Here is a 22,209-nt window from a genome sequence, read left to right on the forward strand (position 1 = left end):
GTGAAACCCAGCTGATTTCTATCAGACAAGTAGTTCGTGGTGTCTGCAGCTCCTCGCAGCTGTTCTGCACTGGGCATGGAATGGGGAAGGACTGGCAGGAGGAGGTGGATGGGGGTGGGAAGCTCATGTCAGTTTTTGACTGTTCCCTGTAACAGCCCAGGGATTAAGAGGGTGCCAAAATTGCCCCATGTCATCTCTGAAGTCCCATTAGGAGGGGAGAACTGGATCCTCAGTGACCATTCCTCTATTTCCTCAGCCAACAAAGCTTGAAGTACGATGGCTACTTTCCAACCAAGTGCCCAGTACAGTAAGACACTCCCATTTTCTCCTCTTCCCATAGCCCAGTGAATGGTGACTTACACCCTTGAGAGTCTGATGCCTTCAGGAAGCAGCTACTTTTCCCCATCAGCAGCATTTTGCAGAGTCCAGCCCTCTTAATGGGACAACTCCAAGCAGCTCGAGTCTTTAAACCAGATCAGCCAGCTCCTGCAGGCAAAGAAACTGCTTATCAGAGCAGCCCCAGCCTTTAAGTCTGTGATGCAGCCTGATTAGCCCTCAAATCATCTTTCCGTGGAAGCCAGCTGCATACAGGACTGGTTCTCCTGAAGCAGCATGAAGAGAGGATGCCATCCTGTGGCTGTCTGGAAACACTGGCTTCCCACATTAGCAGTGGTCTCTGACTGCCCTTCCTAATGAAGGAGACAGGCCTGTACTGCAGAGAAACAAGCTCATTCCATTTCAGAAGTGTATTGAGTATTGCTCCACCTCTGTAAACAAAGCTTAGTTCAAATTGAGAAAGAATAATAATTCTGACACCCAAAGCAAGGAAGGCAGAAATATTTTAAGACCTCCTTTATCTGCAATTTTATTGCTTCTTCAGAATCTGGGGGCTCTTTAAAATGTATTAGTCAGCTTAATACTGGGATAGAAAAGGCCATTAAAGCATAGAACAATCACGTTCCAATCTGCTCAAATGAGCAAGCCTTTAATTAAGCATCATTTGGTGAGCTCCTACTTCTCCCCTGCCTGTAGCTGGTGGTCCAGACACCCTGAAAGAAAAGCCTAAGGAAGAGTGTGCAGATCAGCTTAGTTCTCTGATGCTAATTTTAGGGCTGGATGACAAACATTAACTTTCCAACATTGCTATCCATCTACAAAGCAGAGGATGGCAGATGGGATGTTCACATGGAGAATTTTCTTTGCAGTCTGTATCGAGCAAGGATTATACAGAGGTTTGTGATTGTGAGACAAGCTTGGAGGAGTATAGCCCTTACATTTACCTTCTTTGGGGCATCACCTGGGAGTGTGAACGTTCCCTTTACTGCATGTCTCCACAGGCTTTTCTTTGGCTGGGAGATGAGAAGAGACAAGTTAAATATAGACCAGGATATCATCCTGGAAAGATGTTATATTGGAAATTGAGGAACCCAGACTACAGACTTTGCCTGTGTTAATGAGGCTTGTTGTCAGCAGCTTGACAACATTTCCCAAATCTCAGTGCTTTGACTGGAGAAAGAATAAGAAATGCTGCACCCCAAATGAGGAGGGGAGAGGAAAAGAGGAGACCACTGATCAAGCGATGTGGGAGGAGACAGTCTCAGAACAGCTCTCTAATGTAAATCAGGAAGATTTCATTTCTCAGTGAGATCACAATGAATCATTTGAAATCTGAACTAGATGGCATTAGAGAAGGACAGAAATCAGAGGAATCAGCAAACTGGGTTTTGAGAAACAATAATGTGTTAAAGCTTGTTTTATGAACAATTCATAAACGTTGCATACATTGGATCAAGCAGGTCCTTGTCATGTTTAACCAGGAAAGCTACAAGTGACATGCTGCCCACAAGTCCCCTCCCAGTCTCTGACACAGCACCCATCCAGTGTATTCCAAAGGCTGGAACTAGCTGAGCTGCAGATTCAGAGACCTCTGGGTCCAAGTTGGTCAGCAGTTGCCTCCAAAGTATTGGAGAAAGTCATCCAAAGCTAATTTTGTTAAGAAATACCAAATTATAACCTTTGTGTGCTGTCCTGCACAGAGGGCAATTTAAAACCTGATCTTCCTCATTTTTCCTGGTAGAAATCTCTTCTTCCTTGCAAGGACTGACTCATTACTAGACGACTGAGGACGAATCTTCATCTCAGTAAAAGGGATGGAGAACTCATGGCCCTTCCATGGCTCCCAGTTCACCCCCTGCAAAAAGACCATATGATTTCTTTTAGTAAAACACCTAGACAAGGTGTTTGGAGTCTGCTACTGCCCCCTTCTAATGCCATTCAATCCTCCCACAAAGAGAGACACTGTTTTCCACCAGGTTTTTACCGTAACTACAGTCAGTATGCTGATGCTCCTAATATGAAACTAAATCTCTATCCATCCAATCTGGAGCTCAACAGGACTGAGTTATGCTCCAGCACAAATTCAGGCCATATAATGAGATGTACACCAAGGCACACACTGAAAACATTTGCCTTTTTTTCCCTTCTATTCCTCTCTGAAATTAAAACAGCTCCATCTTAGGTGTCTCTGTTCACCACAAGAAACAGATTGTGAGCTTAAGCCCTTTGGATCCTAGGAGAATCCAGGAGCTTTCTTGTGGGTGATTTTCCTTTAAAATGAAATGAGCATCAGATTGCATGGGCAATTGACAGTCACGCAAAGCTCTGCCACTCACCTCGCTGTGCTTACTCTCCCCGTATTTCCCATTGAGGTTGGCCAAGTGGCAATTCTTGTACCACCACGCACCATGGTGTGTCAGAGCACAGTTGCTGAGAGCCACATCGTTGTCTCTGTCCCACGTTGTGAACTTCCAGCCATTGTGGTAAGTCATTGCATCTCCTAAGAGAAATGATTACAGACATAGATAGGAGCAAGGGTGTGCAGTGGCTCAGCCTGAGCATTTTATGCAGCCTTCATAAGGCAGAACACAGCAGGCCTGTCAGGAAAGAAGTAACAGCACACAATAGATTTAGAAAATAATTTCTTACTGGCTGTTAGTAGAGGGCACGTATAAGGACTGGATCCTCTGGGCCTGAAGATCTCAGTCTACTACTACAGCTTAGCAAAGCCTCCTTCTGAACAAAATCCACTTTCTTTGCACTTCTCAGATGGGGAGCCCCAGAAATTGCTCCCCCATAAACACTGTTAATCTCATGAACACACTTAGAGCCTGCCTGCTCAGCTGGTGATTCACTGGGTCACAGAGCAGCTCTCTTCCCAGTTGAAGAACAGCTTAATTCTGTCCTCAGCAGAAGACAAGCCTTGGGGGGTGCATCTCCCCAGTACTCCTGGGAAATACACAGTTCTCTCTTCAAAAAAAGGGACATGCAATCTAACCCGAACTAATGAGCTCCCATGCTACTGTCAAAACAAATACCCAAATCCCACCACTTGCTCCCCTGTGCGGAGCAGACAAAACAAGTCTCAGGCACTCCTCACCAGCATTGCCTCTGTAATTCCCCACGGACAACCTGTATCTTTCTTTGCTCGAGGCGACCTGGAAGAAGTCATAGACAGCATAGGCAGACTCGTTGGCTGTCCGTAGATCCACCCGCAGCTCATATTGGATAGGGCTGCTGCTTGTGAGATTGTGCAGCTGGTCAAGACCTAGAAGGAAGAAAACTACTGTTAAAAGGGAAAGGCCTGTTCACCTTCGCAATCCTGGAATCTCACCCTGTGGCCATTTTGGTTCAATCAGCTATTTCCTGCCTGCTTCCCATCCTGCTTGATGCAGTTATGACATTGTGCCAAGTTTATTCTGTCTTATCCCATTCTCTGGCAAGAGATAGCAATGTCAGGAAAAAAAACAACAACCAAACCCAAACAGTTTAAAGCAGCACAGGACAGACTGTGCAACATCATTTTTCCAAGAACATTCAAAGACTCTTGCCCCAAAGACCTTGGCTAATTTAGGGCTGGATTCTCTGATGCAAGCAGTTATCTAACAAAAAAAACAACTAGGCATGCTACATTTTGTGTGATAGCCTGGACTGTACATTTTCATTAATGTAATTTCTTTATTCCTCCTTGCATAGGAGCCCGCATGCCTCAAAGAAATCTCTCCAGAGTTTGTCTTTTTCTGGGACTGTCATAAAAACCAAAGATGCTGATGGAAAGACTTAGCTGGCCTTTAGAGATCCTCATAGCTTAAATGGCACTTCTAGGAGAAGCATAAAAACTGACAGGTCAGAACTGTAGACTCAGCAGGATCTCACTATTTCAGCATTTAGATGCCTCTCCAAAGCTAATCTTCATCTCTTCAGCAGTCACACCACCCTTGTACTGTACCGAGCCAAAATTCCCCAGTGGGATCTCCAAAGCCTTCCACATAATTCTTCCAGCGTTTGTAGAAATCCAGTTCACCAGTGCTCCGCCTCTGAAACACCTGCAAGGCAAGGATGGCTGAGTGAGAGCTCATGGCAGGTATATGAGACTCAAGGAGGGTGGGCGTGAGAAATCCTCATCCTGATCCAAGTACAGGCAGAAAGGTGAAGTGTTTGGGACAAAACCAATAATATAGGCCCTAAGTCACATTCATGACCAAGCAATGAAAGTTCAGCATCCCCTTGTTTCCAAGCCATCCAGCCTCCCACAGCATTCCTACTGTCAGTCTGAAAGGGCACAACAGCATCCACTCCCCTCCTAAAACATGCTCCTCCATCATGGGAGGAGCTGAAATACAGCAGAGTAGACAGAAAGGAATATCAGCTAAGCCCAGTTCACATGATTATGCTCATTAAAAGCAAAAATTAAACAGTAGCAAAGAACCACTCACTATCCACCCGCCTCCATCGGTGGTCATGTCACAGTACACCTGCATGGGCCTGCTGCCATCGCCATTGAGATAAATGGTGTACGTGCCACTGGAAGTGTTTCCATTCTGCTGCATCTGGGCGCAGTCTGCAGGGTATGGGTAGAGGAAGCTAACTGGGAGAAGAGAGAACAAAGCTGGAGGCATCTCTTATGGACAACAGTATTGAAAGAGAAGTAAAGAAAGTCCCCAGCTGCATCAGCAGGTAGCTGTCAGCAGCCTTTCCCCTGCTCAGAAGCAGGAGCATGGATGAGGTCAGCAGAGGCAGCAAGAGATGCTGCTTTGGGTCACAGTGAGACAGAAAGAGAAGCCCTGGTTTGTGAAGGTGGGAATGCCAGTAAAAAGGCATTTTCTCTGCATCTCACAACCTACCCACAGCTGGCAGCCTCTGTGAGAACCAGCTCAGTATAAGAGGCATCCACATCAAGGCATGAGAACGTTTGCCTTGCTGGCATCCAGGCATATATTTCCTGATCTCTGGAAACAACCTAGGCAGCTACTCAGGACCACAACAGTACTTACACAACTGCTGGCCTATCATTTCTGTGACTGTGCTGAACAATCCCAAGCCCATTATCTTCTCTCCTGCCCACTGGCAACTCACCAGGAGGCTTTGCCCTGCACTTGGCCAGCAGGGTTTGCCAGCAGCAGTGACCACTGTGGCAATTTTCTCTTACAACTACCCTGTTATGATTCCAGCCCTCCAAACAGCATGGCTTAGAACGGAACCCAGCCAGAAGAGAAGTTTTCAACTCACTGGACAATTTGCTTCTGATCACATAATTTCCCAGTATATCACATTGTTTCCCAGAATAGGGACTCCATCTCTGACCTCAAGCATAAAACACAACAACTGCACCCAAGACCAAATCCTACCTGTTGAGAAGGTACCGACTGTCTTTCTGCTCTGGTGAACCCCCTTATAGGCCATCACAAACACAGTGTACTTTGTTCCTTGTTCCAGTCCTTCCAGCACAAACTGTTGTTCTCTAGGACCCAGCTGCACTTCCTGCCAAATAAAACAGACTGAACATCAACCCAACTCTGAACATCATTTAGCTTTTCTGGACCGCAATACCTCACACTCAGTAACTATTCATAGGCTTTTCTTGTAGATTTCAGATAGGCATACTGTATATCTTTAAGACATAGAGTCAGTTTCCTCAGAAGGAAGGTGTGATGCAGGGTCTCAATAAATGCTGTTAGAACACTGAAGACACTGTGTCCCTGGTTAGTGCTGCTTTTTCACGTAGTAACAAGTTAGAAAAGGAAAGTGATGCAGTAAACTTGTTCTCTGCATCCTGAAGATCTGCTGGAAAGTGGTATTCCACTGTCACAGAGTCACAGTCACAGCTTCTACTCATAACAGTAGCACATTTACTTAGGCTCTGCCTCCCCAAGCTAATAAAGCATAGATTCCACCTCAAAATTATTTACCTGTGGCCCATATACCCACAAGATCCAAATATCAGAGTCTATAACCATAGGGGTGATGTCAGTGAGCTCTGCAGGGCTGAGGAATTCACTGTACCTTACTGGTGTTATTTTGATCCTGGTAAGTCAGAGTGTAGCCATCAATCTGTGCTTCAGGAGGAGCCCAAGTAACTACACCAGTAGAGTGAGTCACATCTGATACACGGAGATTCTTGGGAGGATCAATCTCTATTGGGAAAAAAAAAAAAAAAAAGAAAAGAAAGAAAATTCAAGTCCCTTTGCATAAAAGAAAGGCAGCAATTCCTGTGTGTACAGAACCAGTTGATCACAGCCTGAACCTCTGCTTGATCACCTGAGGCAAGTGACAAGTCAGCTGTGGGAGCACAGGTGGAGGTAATTCAGCTGTGCTCCTGGAAGGGATGGAGCTTGACTCCACCTCTCCTAGAACCCATTTAAGGGCTGACCACCAATAAAGTACCATCTCTTTCTGGAGTTCTTGTGGTGAGTCTTGACATCAGTGAGCACCTATCTTGAAGACTTCAGAGCTGGTGAGTCCTTTTCCTTAGTTACCCTCTGGCTATTTATTTCTTACTATGTTTGTACTATTCCAACTGTACATTATACATGTATTATTTCCACCATATAGTGACAAACTTGGGCTGAGCTTTCCAATGCCTGATCGTGTGAACTGGAAACTGCAGAAGTCACCTGGTTAAGTTTACAAGAAACAACAGAAGCCTGTTACAAATTTGTTTGTGGTTTTGTGAGCCCTGCAACTGGCTCAGCTGTACAGAGACTCCCAGGGCCTGGAAGCTCCTGACTCATCCGTCTGAGAATTACTTTTTAAGCAATGTTAGTTCACAGCAAGTGTCAAAAAGCATCTGTCTTAGAAGATAACCATATCATGAGGGAAGCGCTGGAGCCCTGTTAAAACCAAATTGCCAAGCTCAGCTGGAAGTAATAACAATGGAAGCAGGCTCTCTATTTTTCATCCTATGCTTGATATTCTGGTATTTTGGGAACATCTTAGAGACAGCAACTTAAACAGTAGGTCTGTACGGCCTCCCAAATTTTAGACAGAAGGCCTTTTGGGGGCAGCACTGGCCTTGAGGGAAGAGGGCTCCATCCCTGATGTATGCCTGAGTTTATAGCAAGCTACAGCTGAATAACTCAGAACATCTTCCTGTTCTTCCATAGATCTCCATGGGTGGTGACAAGCATGGCATTAGCTTGCCTATTGATTCGGTTCTTCTCTGTACAAGCCAAGCAATAACAATTCTCAGATCATGGAGAGCATTATGAGAATAATCATAACAACAATTATAATGCAGCAGTGAAATATTACAAGTTATGAAAAGGCCACAGAGGAAAACAAGGCCAATATTTTGGCCTTTACTAGATAAACAAGAAAAATGGAACAGTACAGCTTCTCTACATTCCTTGAGTATGGGGTTACTGCTTAAAAAAAGACATAAAAACAAAAGAAAACAAAATACCAGATAAATTGAATCAACAAAGACATTAACTCTTAAGTTGATGTAATGTGTCACTTAAAAGTTGAGCTATTCGTTATAAACTAAATCCACCATTCACTGGTCTCCCGAGTCAAGCATCTGTTCATTTTTAATCAACTCCAAAGTCATAAAAGAGACCACCACACAACTGCTTTAAATTAATGACTCAGCTCTTAAAGATACTCATTATATGTGTACCACTGGATGGACAGAAGAGGGAGCTAAAAGGTGTCAAATCCAACACTAGAAGTGAGTGCTGCAAAGCTCAGCCTCTAGGCAGCACTTGAACTTTACAGCACTGTTCCTTCAGCTTCCCCAGGTGAAGGATATAACTGCAGAATAGACCCCTGCTACAGTGTGTTTTAGGAATGTTAGTGAATAAACAGCCATCATCTAGAGTTAAAGGTTGGATTATTTTACCAGAGGTGTCAGGTTTTTTAAATACCACCAAGATGGGGAGGAAAAATAAAATAAAAAGGAAAAAAAAAAGTGCTTTTTTAATGGGCACAGATATTCCTAAAACACCCCTATTGAAGTGAAATTCATTCCCTCTCTGATCAGTTTTACTTCATGTGAAATTTCCAGGCGCATCCATTTTCATCCTAGTTCAAAAAAAAATAAAATATAAATATTTCAATTTGCTTAAATGATCCTTAAATTTTCAATTTAAAGACATTTGGCCTTAAGAGATTGCCCTTTATTTCCATGTGCTGCCTTTGACCTCTTCAAGCACTGAGGACCTGTCTGGCTCCTTGCCCTGAATCCAGGCTTTATTTTTCTATCTCACACCAGCTTGAATCAGAAACTAAGAAAAATCACATTAGCAAGGCCAACAGATAAGGAGTGACCCTGAAATACTGCCAGAACACCATCGTCCTTATAGCTGATTGAACAAGATAGATTTAAGCCTGTTTTGTAGTCTCTTAGGACCAGTCTAAGGTCATGAGTCAAGCCATTATTTTTAATTGCCTCTGAGTCTAAGATGGTTTAACTTTGGCTGTTAAACTTCTGTTATTGTTAGACTTGATAGCAGCATACTAAGCACTGCGTGCTTTTGATTAATAAGTGAAATAAGCTGTGTACTCAGCTGTCACCGCTCCTGTGTTCTGACATCTGTCTCTTCTACAGCAGCCTCTAATAGCAGTTTCTGCTATGTCAGGCTATAATCATGCACTTAGCTCCAGAATGGATTTACCACAGTAGATCTTTGTTACCCAGTAATGCAAAGAGAGATCATGAAATGTAAATTAACAAAGGAGTGGGGTTCTACTCTGCTTCTCTTCTCCCCACAGTTACCTGTGAGCGCATCAGTGCTTGCCTTCTTGCTCTGTATGCTCCCCAGCTCTGCCCAGAGATGGATGGTGTACTTCATGCCTGCTTTCAGCCCCAGCAGAGTTGTAGTGCTCTTGGCCTTCCCCACTTCTATTTCCTTGGTGTCCCCGTCAGCAGAGGTGTAGCTCACAATGTACTTATCTATGGGAGCTCGGACACTATCCCAGGAGATTGTGGCTGAGTCTTCTGTCACTTGGTCAGTTACCAGATTCTTTGGGCTATCCAATTCTAAGAAATAAAGTGTAAAGTATCAAGTATGAGTAACTAAAACACACACGTTGCTCTTAAAAGCTTTAGCTTTCATTCATCCATGATATAGATGATGTACCCAGTGTCTGCCTTCTCTCTATTCTCTATCTTCTTCCTTCTCTATCTTTTCCTCATTTCTAGGAAGCTGCCAGTCAGTCAGTTTTCAGCCTAACTAAGCATCCAGATCCTGCAAGCAAAGGCCTTCATGATATGAAGTGAATTACTGATACTTAAGAGACTTATTCTGGGCTCAAAAAATTCTTTACCCTTTTGCTTTATGGAAGATAAGTAAAGTGGGGGTGCTTCCTTCCAAGCCTTGATTCATTGGCTAATGCAATTCTTATCAGTGGCCCATAATTTAAGTAGGATTCAACAGAAATATTATACGCTGTGGAACTGCACTCAGCCACGCCTGCAGAGCTCAGCATAACTGGAGACCAAAACCAGCACGTATGGCTGGTAAGCGAAGGCTACAGTGCTTTAGCAAAGTATAAGGAAGCTCACACTGGTCTGATAGTTTCTAGCAACTAGCAACTGATCTGTTAATTTAGAAGTAATTAATGTCTTTTCTCCTGAACTGAGGGGAGGCAGTATTTCTACCTGAAGATTGAAGTGCCCGTAGTATGAATGTTTCCATATTACAGGTGAGCACAAGATAAATTGATGTCTAGTACACAGTGCAACAGAAGGAAGCAGGCAGGTAGAAATATCACCTTCACAACATAGTATAGAAACACAAGGATTCTTCTGGAATACCTGTCACTGCCTCAGTGCTGGTCCTCTTGCTCTGCCTCACTCCTTTTTCTGCCCAGAGGTAGACGACATATTCAGTGCCAGGTTTCAGTCCTACCAGAGTTGTAGCAGTGTTGTTCTTCCCCACTTCGATCTCCTCAGTATCACCGTGGGCAGAGGTGTAATTCACCACATACTTATCTATAAGAGCCAGAACCCTGTCCCAGGAGATGGTGACAGTGTCCTCTGTCACTTGATCAGTCACCAGGTGAGTGGGGCTGTCAATTTCTGCAGAGAGGAAGAAGTCAAGAAGTCAAGTTGTCACAGTCAGGCTGTGCTGAGACACCACAAGACTCCTCCTCTGGGGCTGGTTTTGTTAAGAGACCCAAGTACTCTTTTACTCAATTCTCTTCAGCAAGTCCCTGATTTAGAGCATGGGTATTGTAAATGCTTACGACTGCTTGTAACAGATACACTCATCTTTACAATGTTATAAGCCAACAATGGACAGAGCACTATATAATCCTTACCAGAACGGACCACAGAAGAGAGAACAAAATGGTAAGAACAACTGAGGAACTCAGATGAATTATCCTGCTGCAAGAAAAAACATCCTGCATGCTGTTACTCTCTGCACTTCAAGTTCTCCATCTGCAAAAATAACCTGAGCCCTTGAAAAAGGATAAACCAACACATTTAAATAAGGCTAGACAAATAAATGAGAGATGCTAGAATGGAATGTCATCGTTTTCATAGCTAGAGACTAATAATACGCTACTAGTAATCAGCATGCAGCCTATCTGTAGTACATACAGGTAATTATGATCTCTCTGTGATAAAGTTGAATGGGTTTCACAGCGAGATGCATTAACCCAAAGATTGTAACTCCTAAGCTTTGTCACAAAAATGATAGACTTATTCAGTGTTAAGGCAAAAGCAGGCTGCAGCTTATACTCTTAACCTACTGACCTCTTACCTGTCACAGCCTCAGTGCTGGCCCTCTTACTCTGTTGTTCTCCCTTTTCTGCCCAGATGTGAATAACATACTCCATCCCTGGCTTCAGTCCTGCCAAGGTGGTGCTATCCTTGTCTTTCTCCACTTCTCTCTCCTCTGTATCCCCATCAGCTGAGGTGTAATTCACTCTGTATCTGTCTATTAAAGCCTGGACTTTCTTCCAGGAAACAGTGATTGCATTCTCTGTCACTTGGTCAGTCAACAGCATAGTTGGGCTGTCAATCTCTGTAAGTAAAACTCTTCATTAGAAGTTTTAGTATAGCACTGTGGTAATCACAACGGTCTAAAGATAAAGACAATGTAAGCTTTATAGGCAGAGGCAGTATATTTTATTAGACTAACATAGATTTGGAAAAACAGATGAGCTTTGGGAAATTATTCTATGCCCAAAGATCTAAAAAGAGCCTGTATGCACATAGACAGTTGTAGGTAGGCAATAGAATCTGCTCCTGCACAGCCACGTGAGATCACATCAGCTTCATTATAAAGACTGAGCAAAGCAGTGCTTTGAGGGGTCCCCCAAAAGAGCTGCAGATGCTGCTCAGATGCCCTTACAACTGAGGATCCCTATCATGTGACTGTCCTGTTAAGGAGATTTGATTCTCCACACAATTCTTATCTTATGCCATGAATACCAATACCATTCTTCCTTTTTAACAAACACTGTCAAGTCTGACTGCACAACACTTGTATGAACTCAATTTAGTAATGGGCAAAGTCACAAGAACAGCTTGGAGATTTATGGCATTTTTAAGACATTTTTAATGTACCGTGGTTCTAAGGCTTTAGTCAATCAATAAAGGAGTCTAAATTCAGACCCAGGCTTCTCTTGCTGCCACTGCAACTTACCTGTCAGAGCTCTGGTGCTGGCTTTCTTGCTCCTGTGGGGTCCCTTCTCTGCCCAGATGTGGATGGTGTATTCCATGCCTGGCTTCAGATTCCACAAGGTGACGGTGCTGCTTTCACTGCCTACCTCTGTTTCCTTGGTGTCTCCATCAGCTGAGGTGTATCTCACCATGTACCTGTCTATGGGAGCCTGAACTTTATTCCACGAGACAGTGGCTGTGTCCTCCGTTACTCGACCTGTCACCACGTTGGTTGGGCTATCAATTCCTGAGAACAGCATTTTTAAATGCAGGATTAGGAAACTCCATCTAAATTAAACTATTACAACACCTCTCATTCACGTACACACTTCTGCTCTAAACAACTAAAACACAGTCACCTGGATGAGTGTGAGAAACAAAGGCATCCCCAAGGAACTGGTATGGTCAGTGTGGGAAGAAACTGGGATTTTTCTACCTTTTGGATGTAACCTTTTTTTACTCTCTGCAGAAAGGTCTTGAAATCTATGTGTTTCACCTTCCTTGAGCAATAACTTCAGCATTACCTGCCTCCTTCCTTTTCCTATCTCCAGTGTCAGCCATTTGTTGCTCCTTCCTTTCTGCCCACCCTGCAGACCCTTTGTGGAGTTTACTGCAAGCCTTCAACATCAGTGAGTATTTTCCATTTGTCACAGATGATCTTTCTATCGTGATAATCTTTTGTACAAAACATCTATTTAACCTGTTTACCTGTCAATTGTATAACTGTACAGAGGGAGGCTGTAGGTTTTATGAAGCTTTTATTTTAATTGAGTAATTTACAAGACAAACTCGGGTGTATCAGAACTGATTTCTCATGTTTCAGTCTTTGGATGCAGCACCTTCACCCTTCTGTAAAAGAACAGATTTTTACAAGTTTCCAGAATCTTACAGGTATAATGAGAAACTGAAATTTCTTCAAGATCCGTCTTGTAATATAATGAATAGCTCAAAAAGTTTTGCTGTGTTTTTGAAGAGCCTGAAACACTAATGAACCAACAGGTTTTCCAGACCCGTTTAAACATTCAGCATCCTCTACTGTTCAGTTCATAGTCTAATAAACAGCAAAATGATGCTGGAGCCAGGGAATACAGGAAAAAGAATTCACTCTCTTCATTACTGCTCCTAGGCTCAGGGATCAAAGAAATCAGCAGCAGCTAACAGCTGCAATGCGGTCAGCAGCAGCAGCCATAGCCAGATTGGAAATCATGTGTACATGGATTCAGGGAGGTCATCTTGTCAATTATCAGGTTGATATCAATATCAATCTGTAGTATAACCATTACCATAAAAGAAACTTTCCACCTACCTGTCCTGCCACTCACTGAGGATGGTTTGCCCTCTGTATCGTCTTTCACAGGTATGACAGTAACCTCATACTCCATGCCAGGTTTCAGGCCTGTGATCAGAAGGTAAAGAAAGCTATTTAAAGAAAGCTTAAAGAAAGCTATTTTGTTTAGTCTCCCCAGTTCTAGACTTACAGAAGACAAGCATTTCAAATGTAGATATCTATCTAAACTTCCTCTTATCTTGAGAATGCCTCGGACGCATTCTTGGTCTAGTCTTGTCATTAGGGTCCATATTAACTACAGGAAGTGAGGCTTTCTGTAACATTAGTACTTCCAGGACTGAAATAGAAGATATACTTTATTTTTTTTTTAAACAAGGATAGAATTAAAGCTGTCTGTCTTGAAAGCTGTTATGCACAGTGTACCGAAAATTTCTCCCTGTGGGAGGATTCCCAGCAGATCTCATCCTGCTCTCAAGGTGAAGGAGAGCACAAGAGAAAAGAATCATGTCAGAACTAAGATCAAAATGGATCACTTGTACCCCTTCTCCCTGCCCAATAATCATAAGTACTCACCAGTCATGATGTGTCTGCTCTTGGGGTCGCTGCTTTTAGGCACCACAACCTGCTTCTCATCTGTGTCCATCAGGGATCTGAATTTCAGCTTGTAAAAATCCACATCTGTTGGTGGGTTTTCCCACTCTACTTCCAGGGAATACTCCATCTCCTCTGTCACCCAGATGGTATTGAGTGCTGATAGGACTGAGGAGGACAGAAAGATGTGCCAGGAAGAAGCAGCACAAGCATCAAGAGGTGAATATAAGATAGGAAGTTGCTCAACAGACCTTCTCCTTCCTTAGATGACTATTCTGAGACCTAAGAAAAACCTGAGACGGTTTTCCTCAACCGAACTTAAGAGGTGAGTATGGCACAACCACCATTTCAACAGGAATAGTTTCATCCATGATAACACTCTGATTCAGGAGGTCTCTGGCTCTCAGTTCCCAACCTCTTATACTAGAACTAAGAAAAAATGTCAAAATAACCCAACTTTCCCATATTCAGATGTGTCAATGCCAGTCAGATTCAGAAAAGAAGAGACACAGGAAATTTGCAATGCATTCAGCTCCAGAAACACAGATCTAGAAACAGATTCTCCAGAAGAGAACAATAGCAAAAGACTGAGATAGGGATCAGAAGGAGGCACTGCTCTCCAGCGTTCAGACAGGATGCTCCAAGTTTGCAAAGCCAAACCATTTACTCTGTTCAAATCTAACATGAAAGACCTACGGATCTTAACTCTGAAGGAAAGGTATATCCATTCCTACCTGTACTTGCTTCCAGATGCACGGGCTCACTGGTTATCCCCTTCTTCACGTGACGAAATGTGACATTGTATGTGGTGCTAGGATGGAGGCCTATAACCTCATAGCTCAGCTGCTCTTTGGGCACATGGACTTGTTTCTCCAGTGTCTCATGCCCTGCTGGGTAATAGCTGATGAGGTAATTATCCACATCAATCATACGATCCCAGCTGACAGCCATGGAATCCTCTGTAACATTCAGCAGCTGCAAGTTCTGAGGAGCAAGCACTAGAAGAAAAACAAACACGCTTCAATGAGGATGATTTGTTACAATCCGGTCCAGGACTCAGCGTAGTCACAAGGATTCTATTTCAGTGGGCAGAAGGCAACTTGTTGCTCTGTGAATGAAGGATGGATGAAAGGTGAATTAGGAGGACAGGCAGCTGTGGGCCATGCCACAAGTCCTTCTTAGGTTCTACTCATGGTCATCAGTCCTTCTCTATCTATCTTTGAGCAGCCAGTACACCAAAACTCTAGACAGAGCACAAGTCAGTACCTGCTGTTTTGTCATGCCATGTCTCATCTACCTTCCTTTGCAAGAAATTGCAGTGCACTAATTATACTGTTGCATGCTTGGTAGCAAGTTCTAGATTATCAGACTTGCTGGGTACCACGGCAACATACAACAAAATGTTTTGTTATCATCTGAGATATATTAAAAGCAAACAAAAAGAACAGTGCTCACTTTAAATCCCAGGTTACAAAATATCTAATCCAATGGAACAGAAAAGGAGAAAAGGCAATTTTTGCTGCAATAGGACAACTTGGCTACAGGTGCTGACACAAGAAGCATTTTGATTCTGGACTTAAAACACTTATTAACTGGGAGTGAAAGCCTATTACTTAGGAACAACAACAAAATGGATAGTGCAATATGTATTAGCTCTACAGTGCTTGCTCACTTGCACACTCAGATTAGAGGCTATTTTCACAGCCTATAAAACATCTGCAGGTGCTGTATAAGGAAGGTGACGCAAGGCTGGACACAGCCAGCCCCTTAGAGAGGCTGCATGGGGAAACAGCTCCCTGCTTGCAACCTCTGTAAAGGTACTGGCCTGAGCTGCAAATCCCAGTCTGTGAAAGATTAGACTAAGCACAGAAAGCAAGGGTTTCAGGGTAAAAGGCTGAGTGTTAAGGCCTAGAGTATCAGCTTGTGGTTATAGGGAGATTATAGGTTTTTCAGAATAGACACCAAGCCATCCAGCATTAAGCAGAGACTGGTGGATGCACACTTCAGGGTGAGCTCAGTCCATGTTCTTAGGCAAATCCTTCTGCCTCATAACAGAGTATTGTAAGAGTTTCCTAAAGCCTTTGCCATCAAAGGGTGGTTACTTAATGGCTTTGTGCATCTTTCATCTAACAGGTTTTTATCAAACCAACTACCTTATCAGCAAGTAGCACATGTTACAGCAGCCATAATTCCATCTTTTATTATCTCACATGTCAAGAAACAGATTTAAAGTTCCATCTTTAATTACAGGATCCGTACATTGTTCTGCTCTCTCCTTCAGCCACTACCCACATTTTTGTGCTAGATCTGCCTTAACCTGTGTTTTCCTATTTTCTCAATCCAGAAACATTTTCCAGGCAGTTCTTGAAGACATGGCTCACTCACAGCCATCACTAAGTCCAATCCCAACAGGAACTCAGAGGGGACTTCGGTGATTCCAGGCCTGTCTTGCCTACATGATCAGCCCAGTGCTTCCTCAAGAGGGAAAAGGGAAATGCAGAATGAAAGTAAGGAGGGAGAAATAACTCACAAGTTTTTCTTACCTTGGGAGCAGTCAAGGCCAAAGAACCCCTCATGGCAGTAGCACTCTCCTGTGTCACAGAACCCATTGCCACTGCAGTCCCCGGGACATCGTTTCTCACTGCAGTCCTCTCCGATGAATTCTTCGTAGCACACACAGACCCCTTTAGCTGTGTCACAGATCCCATTGCCGCTGCAGTTCTCAGGACAGAGCTGCTGGCTGCAGTCCTCACTGAAATAAGGCTCATCGCAGATACACCTCCCACCATCACAGTGCCCGTGGCCACTGCAGAGGTTGGGGCAGGTGGGGAGGGAGCAGTCAGTGCCCTCCCAGCCCTCTGCACACTTACAGCTGCAGGTCTCATAGAGGAACGTCCCATGACCACTGCAATGCGTGACACCTGGCCAGCGCAGCACCACAGCAAGGGTGATGATGCACAGAGAAAAGAAAGAAGAAATAAACTGAGGAACAGGTCAATGAGAAGGTGTGTTTGCAGTCATTTAAGGGAAAGTACAACTATATATGGGCTGAAGAAGAGCTGAAGATCACACAGCCCACATGCCCCTGGTTCAAAGAGGGTCCTGCTCCCTCTTGTCTTTCCCAGTGCACTTGTCTGGAGTCAGCAACAATGCAAAATTCACTAATATACCAGACAACCTTCTGATCACAAAACCACCACTCTGCCTGCAGGACTTGAGCTTTTCACTCTCATAACCCTTACAAAAAGATTCCAGTCCCCATAACTGTGGAGAAAACAGGCTACATGTAGAAGATAAAAACAGACACTTCAATTGTTACATACCCTGGCTTCCCCCACAGCACTTCTGAGGGCTGCAGGCTTCTCTCAGCTTTGCAACTTCTTTCTCTAGCATCTCCATCCTCTCAAGGAGATCTTTAACATGGGCCAGAGTTTCACAGCTCTCTTTGGGTGCATGCACATGGATGTTGTGCCTAAAGACGATATCCTGCTCTTCATTTTCCTCAGCTTCACTAGGATCTAGCTGTACCCCACTGTAGCCTTCGTGCTGCAGTGGATCCGCCTCCACCTTGATCTGGGAGGTTGTAGGCAGGTCAATCTTGTAGGAGTGGCTGAAGGATATTCTTTGACCACTGCTGGTGCAGTTTTTGGATGCAGGAAGTTGAACAGCCGATGTCTGAAGAGCACAGCATAGCAATATCCCAACGGGGAAGGCAAACCAGCTCTGGAAATCCATCCAGTAGGTTGTCAGAGGAAGCACTGACCCCTAAACAGCAAAGCTGCTTTCAAGAAGAAGGAAAGAAAATGTAAGAAATGTAATTATAAAGCTGGTATTTGTGATTTTCCACAAGCATTCTACTTTGCCTTGATTCAGTACAAGGTTGGTTAGCACCTGCAAAAAAGTCACACTGAATTAGATCAAGAGTGCTTCTAGACCCCCTTGACTAGGAGCTTTAAACTTGTATTTCTTAAACGAGATTCAGTCTTGCAGACCAACACAACTTTTAATGATGCCATAACCCTTCACAACCCCATGCAGCTAAGACAGTCTTCTAGCTGTGCTGCAGATTACAATGACCAACGTCTTCTGGTCAGAGTAAGTGATCAGCAGCACCTCAGCTTGCAGGCTTTCAATTAGAAGCTCGATGGCCTGTCCATGAGAAAATCTTCACTGAGATCAAGCAAAGGGTACTGAGTTTGTTTTATTTTTATACTAATTAAAGAAGATGATCATCTCTGCTTCTTATTCACAAGCAGTACTTGGCTTTGTTCATCTTCTCCCTCCTCTGTTCAGCACTTACCTAGCAGATCTAATTTCCTGCAAGAGGAGTGGGGAGAAAGGGTATGTTGTGCTGCTGAGGAAGGGCTTCTTCCCTGCCTCCTTTATTTCCAAATGTGGAAATGAGGAGCCAGGATCCAGTCCTTGCCCCTACAAAGCACAGACAAAAATCCCTTCTCTCAGCACTAAATGCTCCACAGCATTCTGGGTTACAACATGATGTCATTACTAAGTAGGGCTTCCTGAAAACCACAAATTGATCTCAGATTTTCCTCGGCCTGGAGATCATTCATGAGGAAAAACCCTCAAACATATGGATTTCTGTCAAGTAAAATGAAAGAGGAGGACAGCTATTATGGCTTCTTCATCATGTAATAGAGAGATTTTTCCCCTGCTGTTAAAAAGAGCGGGTTTAACTGACTCATTGTGGAGAATATCATGTCATACACATAATGAGCAATAACAGCAGACCAAGAAAAGGAATAATTTAGGGCAGAATGCCTGGCAGTCAGGTCTAAGAAGCTAGAAAATATTATCCTAAGAAAAGGGATGGAAGAATCCCTGCTCACATGTTATTCACTGCGTAAAGCACAGGGTAACCAAAGCTGGAGAGATCCTACAGTGCAAGATTTCAGCAGCGTAGCTCTGTAAGCTTTTCTCCATCCCACAGGCTGGGGCTTGAAGATGCAGATCATTGCACTGTGATGTTCAGGGGAAGATGCACGACTGGAAGCTTCTATAATAGAGGCAAGAGCTGATAAAGACCTGGTTGTGGGTACCAGCAGGTGATGCAGACGGAGATGGGACAGAGGACAGAAAAGGGGCTTGTAATCATAGAAGAAAGGAAATGTATGTCCAGCACAGATCTAGGTTGGAGAAGGAAGAGAGAGACAGAAGTAAGACAGCAAGAGTTACATAAAGCAACACCCAAAGCGACACAAATTAAAGCTGAAGGAAAACAGCCAGAGAAAAAGGAGATACAGTACATGAAGCCATGGACTGAGACCTGAGCTTGGTAAGTGCCAGAGGCCAGAACATCGTGCTATTACTGCAGTCCTGAGCTAGAACAAACTCTGCCAATTTGTACCACAGCACTGGAAACAGACATTGGCAGCTTCCTGACTGCTGAGTTAGAAAAGTGCTCACATTCAACCATCCTAAAGCTACGGGAGGGTTCTCAAGGAGCACAAAGAGAATAATAGATACTCTGCTACACTGATTCTTTTGCAGTATTCTTCTGTTAAATCATTATTTTCCAGCTCAAGTTAATTGGTCTTTTTTGAAGCAAATCTGTTTTGTTGCACGTATGGTTCAAGAACCTTCAGACATCTGTATTTGCTCAATTTTACTTACCCACAGAATCTCACATTTTATAACTGGTATAAATAATGAATTGGCATTATTATGGAAATAGAACTGTATTGGCTTCCACCAGTGAGCCTTGAGAAGGTGCATTAGGACGCATAAAGAGCTTTTCTGTGAGAAAACACTGAGCAATCACTAATACAAACAAAAGTAACAAAAACGCCTTAAAAGATTCCTCTTACCATTCAAGTACTTTCAGATGCTCTTCTGATATATCTGCCACTTGCAGAGCTGATCTGAGCAAGCTGAAAGCTCTCTTCTCTTCCCAGACCACTCCACCAGCCCCTGTAGTGAATGTAAGTCCTCGTGCATCAGATGGAAGAAACCAATAAGGTCTGTGAGTGTTTCCCCTACTCAAGTCTATCCTACCAGCAGGAAAAGAGTCTGTCCTGTTCATTATATGCTCCACCCCATAATGGAAAGCCAAAAAGCCTTTCCAGACATGTACATGTGGCAGAAAACATCTTGGCATGGCTGTAGAGACCCAATATTCACAAGCACTTCTACAAGAATAAAAGATGTGATCATTTTTGTATAGTCAGCACCAAATGCAAAACCTTTAAAAGACAAAACACTATGAACTCTCAAGGAAGCCTTGAACTACACTTCTAAACTCTAACACCATAGACAGTAACCAGCTTTGACACAGAACTTAAATAGGAACCCCACCAGAAACGGGCCACAACTCAGTTTCCTTCACAGACTCTCCCCAATCCCACTCACAGAAGGGCTCTGTTCTGTTCCAAACCCAAACACTGACCCTACATAGTGAGCAGCTCCAACCCTAAATAGGGATTCAAATGGGATCCTATGATTCAAAGCTTGATACACCCCATCTTTCTTTGGCAGATCCTTCCCAATCCCACCGACACACAAGCCACTCTGAGCTTCACACCTAATTCATCTGGGCCACCTAAGAAGCACACAGACACTAAAGGGAGACATAAATACACACAGAACAACTGATAACCCTTTAATAGATATACACCAAACAACTGATCGCCCTTTAAACCCAGCCGAGCGGCAGCACCGAGCTCCGCCCCACAGGGAGGTGCTGCGCAGGCGGGGTAGGGGGACAAGATGGCGGCGTCCTTGTTGTGCTGGGCCCTGAGGGCCGCTCGCCATGTTCTCCCAAGCCAAACGAGGAGCTACTACGTGGACTGGAGGATGCTGCGAGACGTGAAGAGAAGGAAGATGGCCTACGAGTACGCGGACGAGCGGCTGAGGATCAACGCCATCCGTAAGAACTCCATCCTGCCCAAGGAGCTGCAGGTACAGCACGCAGCGCTAAGCTCATACCCACACTGCATTAAATCCCCCTTTGTCCTCTGAGTTGTCACTTACATAGCTTGGGAGAGCTGCTTTCCTGTATTATATATTGTCTGTATATTATACAGCTGCCTAAATAAACTTAAAGGTTGTTACTCGATCCTGCCAAAGCCATTTGTTGAATTATACGTTGTTAATTTTAACATAGAATCCTGGAGCAGCTTATTATCCCTGCTCTTACATTAAAGCCCCATTATCCTGCTTATACCCCCCACCTCAATTACTTCCAACCGTGTCTTCCTACCACAGGGTTCTTTAAGCTGCTCCTTGGTGCTTTCTGCAGCTTTTTTTTGCTGTGATTCTGTGATTTTTTGCTCTCTGGTACATAGACAGAACTTGGAGCTTCTCATTGGAACAGAGACACTTTCATTCTCCTCTGCCTGTAGCTCCTTATGAAGTACATGCTATAATACCCATTTTATTGACAACAAAGCATAACCTGTGAAGGCAGATAAGAAAACAGCTTCTCCTAAGGGACTAACCCACCCCATATCTACTGGCTTGAGGCTGTACAGTGCATCAGAAGGTTCAATTTGAGGCCTTGATGTAGATCAGTTTACATTCACTTTTAAGGCATCCAGAAGGTAAGAAGTTTGCCATTAAATATCCAACCATACTCATGATGTAATAGCACCTTGTGGCAATACCTGTTTTTACAGCTGGATTTGGAGGCCCGGAGGTCAGACCCCCTCAAAATCCTGATGAACGTGGTTAAACTCTAAACTGTGATCTTCTGTTTTAGGAGGTGGCTGATAGAGAGATCGCTGCCTTGCCCCGGGACAGCTGCCATGTGAGGATCCACAATAGGTGCGTCCTGACATCCCGCCCTCGGGGGGTGAAGCGGCGTTGGAGGCTCAGCAGGATTGTGTTCCGCCACTTTGCTGACCACGCTCAGATGTCTGGGATACAGAGAGCCATGTGGTAGATCACCATATGGATATACATCCAGGCAGGAAACACAAGACAGGCTTACAAGTTCAATTCAAACAGAGTCCTGTGTGTAAGTCCAGCATCAAACTGAGCAGGAAGGATGAGAAGCCAAACCGACTCATTGACTGGATTGTGATTGGTACAAGCAGCAGCATAACCGCACTAAGGCAGTCTGTAAGAGGCAGTTTTATTTTGAGGGGGGGAAAAACAATAAATCACACTGTTGCAGAACTGAGCTGAGGTCTGTGATGTGGAGAACATTTAAAATAAAGACATATAGCAAAGGCTCATTTAAGCTTTTTTTTTTTTTTTTTTTTTTTGCCACTCTATGGTTAATTTAGGTAAAAGCATAAATGAAACTTCACAACAGGGCAAAGTAGTATCCTGCCAGAAACAAGAAAGAGCATCAATTTAAAACATAATTTCAAGTTCAGATAATCTTGATATGCAAACTTAACACAAACATACTAACAAGCGA

At 43.8% G+C, this 22,209-nt stretch overlaps 2 protein-coding genes across 14 annotated transcripts; one reads left to right on the top strand and one right to left on the bottom strand.

Annotated features, from left to right (window-relative positions):
• Positions 1 to 356: 356 nt before the first annotated feature.
• Positions 357 to 21,585, bottom strand: TNN (tenascin N). Of its 13 annotated transcripts, XM_085510946.1 has the most exons (19): positions 21,449 to 21,585; positions 19,655 to 19,757; positions 17,153 to 17,607; positions 16,373 to 16,750; positions 14,564 to 14,827; positions 13,812 to 13,997; positions 13,257 to 13,346; positions 11,934 to 12,197; positions 11,046 to 11,309; positions 10,094 to 10,357; positions 9,053 to 9,316; positions 6,340 to 6,470; positions 5,685 to 5,817; positions 4,773 to 4,924; positions 4,286 to 4,382; positions 3,437 to 3,604; positions 2,673 to 2,836; positions 2,015 to 2,191; positions 357 to 486 (listed from the first exon to the last, which is right to left on the bottom strand). In XM_085510946.1, the coding sequence occupies exons 3-18, from the start codon at positions 17,562 to 17,564 to the stop codon at positions 2,045 to 2,047; spliced, it is 3,378 nt and encodes a 1,125-aa protein (XP_085367072.1). In that variant the 5' UTR covers positions 17,565 to 17,607; positions 19,655 to 19,757; positions 21,449 to 21,585; the 3' UTR covers positions 357 to 486; positions 2,015 to 2,044. The 13 variants fall into 13 exon arrangements, 9 of the variants coding, with proteins under 9 accessions (XP_085367072.1, XP_015725046.2, XP_085367069.1 ...); XM_015869560.3 differs by lacking the exon at positions 357 to 486 and having other exon boundaries at positions 1,719 to 2,191; XM_085510943.1 differs by lacking the exon at positions 357 to 486 and having other exon boundaries at positions 1,719 to 2,191; positions 17,153 to 17,610.
• MRPS14 (mitochondrial ribosomal protein S14) lies at positions 20,526 to 22,021 on the top strand. The gene is made up of 2 exons (XM_015869574.2): positions 20,526 to 20,744; positions 21,544 to 22,021. The coding sequence occupies exons 1-2, from the start codon at positions 20,553 to 20,555 to the stop codon at positions 21,724 to 21,726; spliced, it is 375 nt and encodes a 124-aa protein (XP_015725060.1). The 5' UTR covers positions 20,526 to 20,552; the 3' UTR covers positions 21,727 to 22,021.
• Positions 22,022 to 22,209: the final 188 nt, after the last annotated feature.

The sequence above is a fragment of the Coturnix japonica genome, chromosome 11 (genome assembly GCF_054131305.1).
Source record: "Coturnix japonica strain WE chromosome 11, WE-NBRP24, whole genome shotgun sequence".
Taxonomy (NCBI): domain Eukaryota; kingdom Metazoa; phylum Chordata; class Aves; order Galliformes; family Phasianidae; genus Coturnix; species Coturnix japonica.

Excerpts from the sequence above, each read along its gene's own strand:
- MRPS14 (XM_015869574.2), top strand. The coding sequence starts at position 20,553 with ATGGCGGCGTCCTTGTTGTGCTGGGCCCTGAGGGCCGCTCGCCATGTT. Across the intron at positions 20,745-21,543 it reads TCCTGCCCAAGGAGCTGCAG|GAGGTGGCTGATAGAGAGAT; the intron begins GTACAGCACGCA and ends CTTCTGTTTTAG.
- TNN (XM_085510946.1), bottom strand. The coding sequence starts at position 17,564 with ATGGATTTCCAGAGCTGGTTTGCCTTCCCCGTTGGGATATTGCTATGC. Across the intron at positions 2,837-3,436 it reads GAATTACAGAGGCAATGCTG|GAGATGCAATGACTTACCAC; the intron begins GTGAGGAGTGCC and ends CATTTCTCTTAG. Across the intron at positions 2,192-2,672 it reads GGGAGAGTAAGCACAGCGAG|GGGGTGAACTGGGAGCCATG; the intron begins GTGAGTGGCAGA and ends GTCTTTTTGCAG.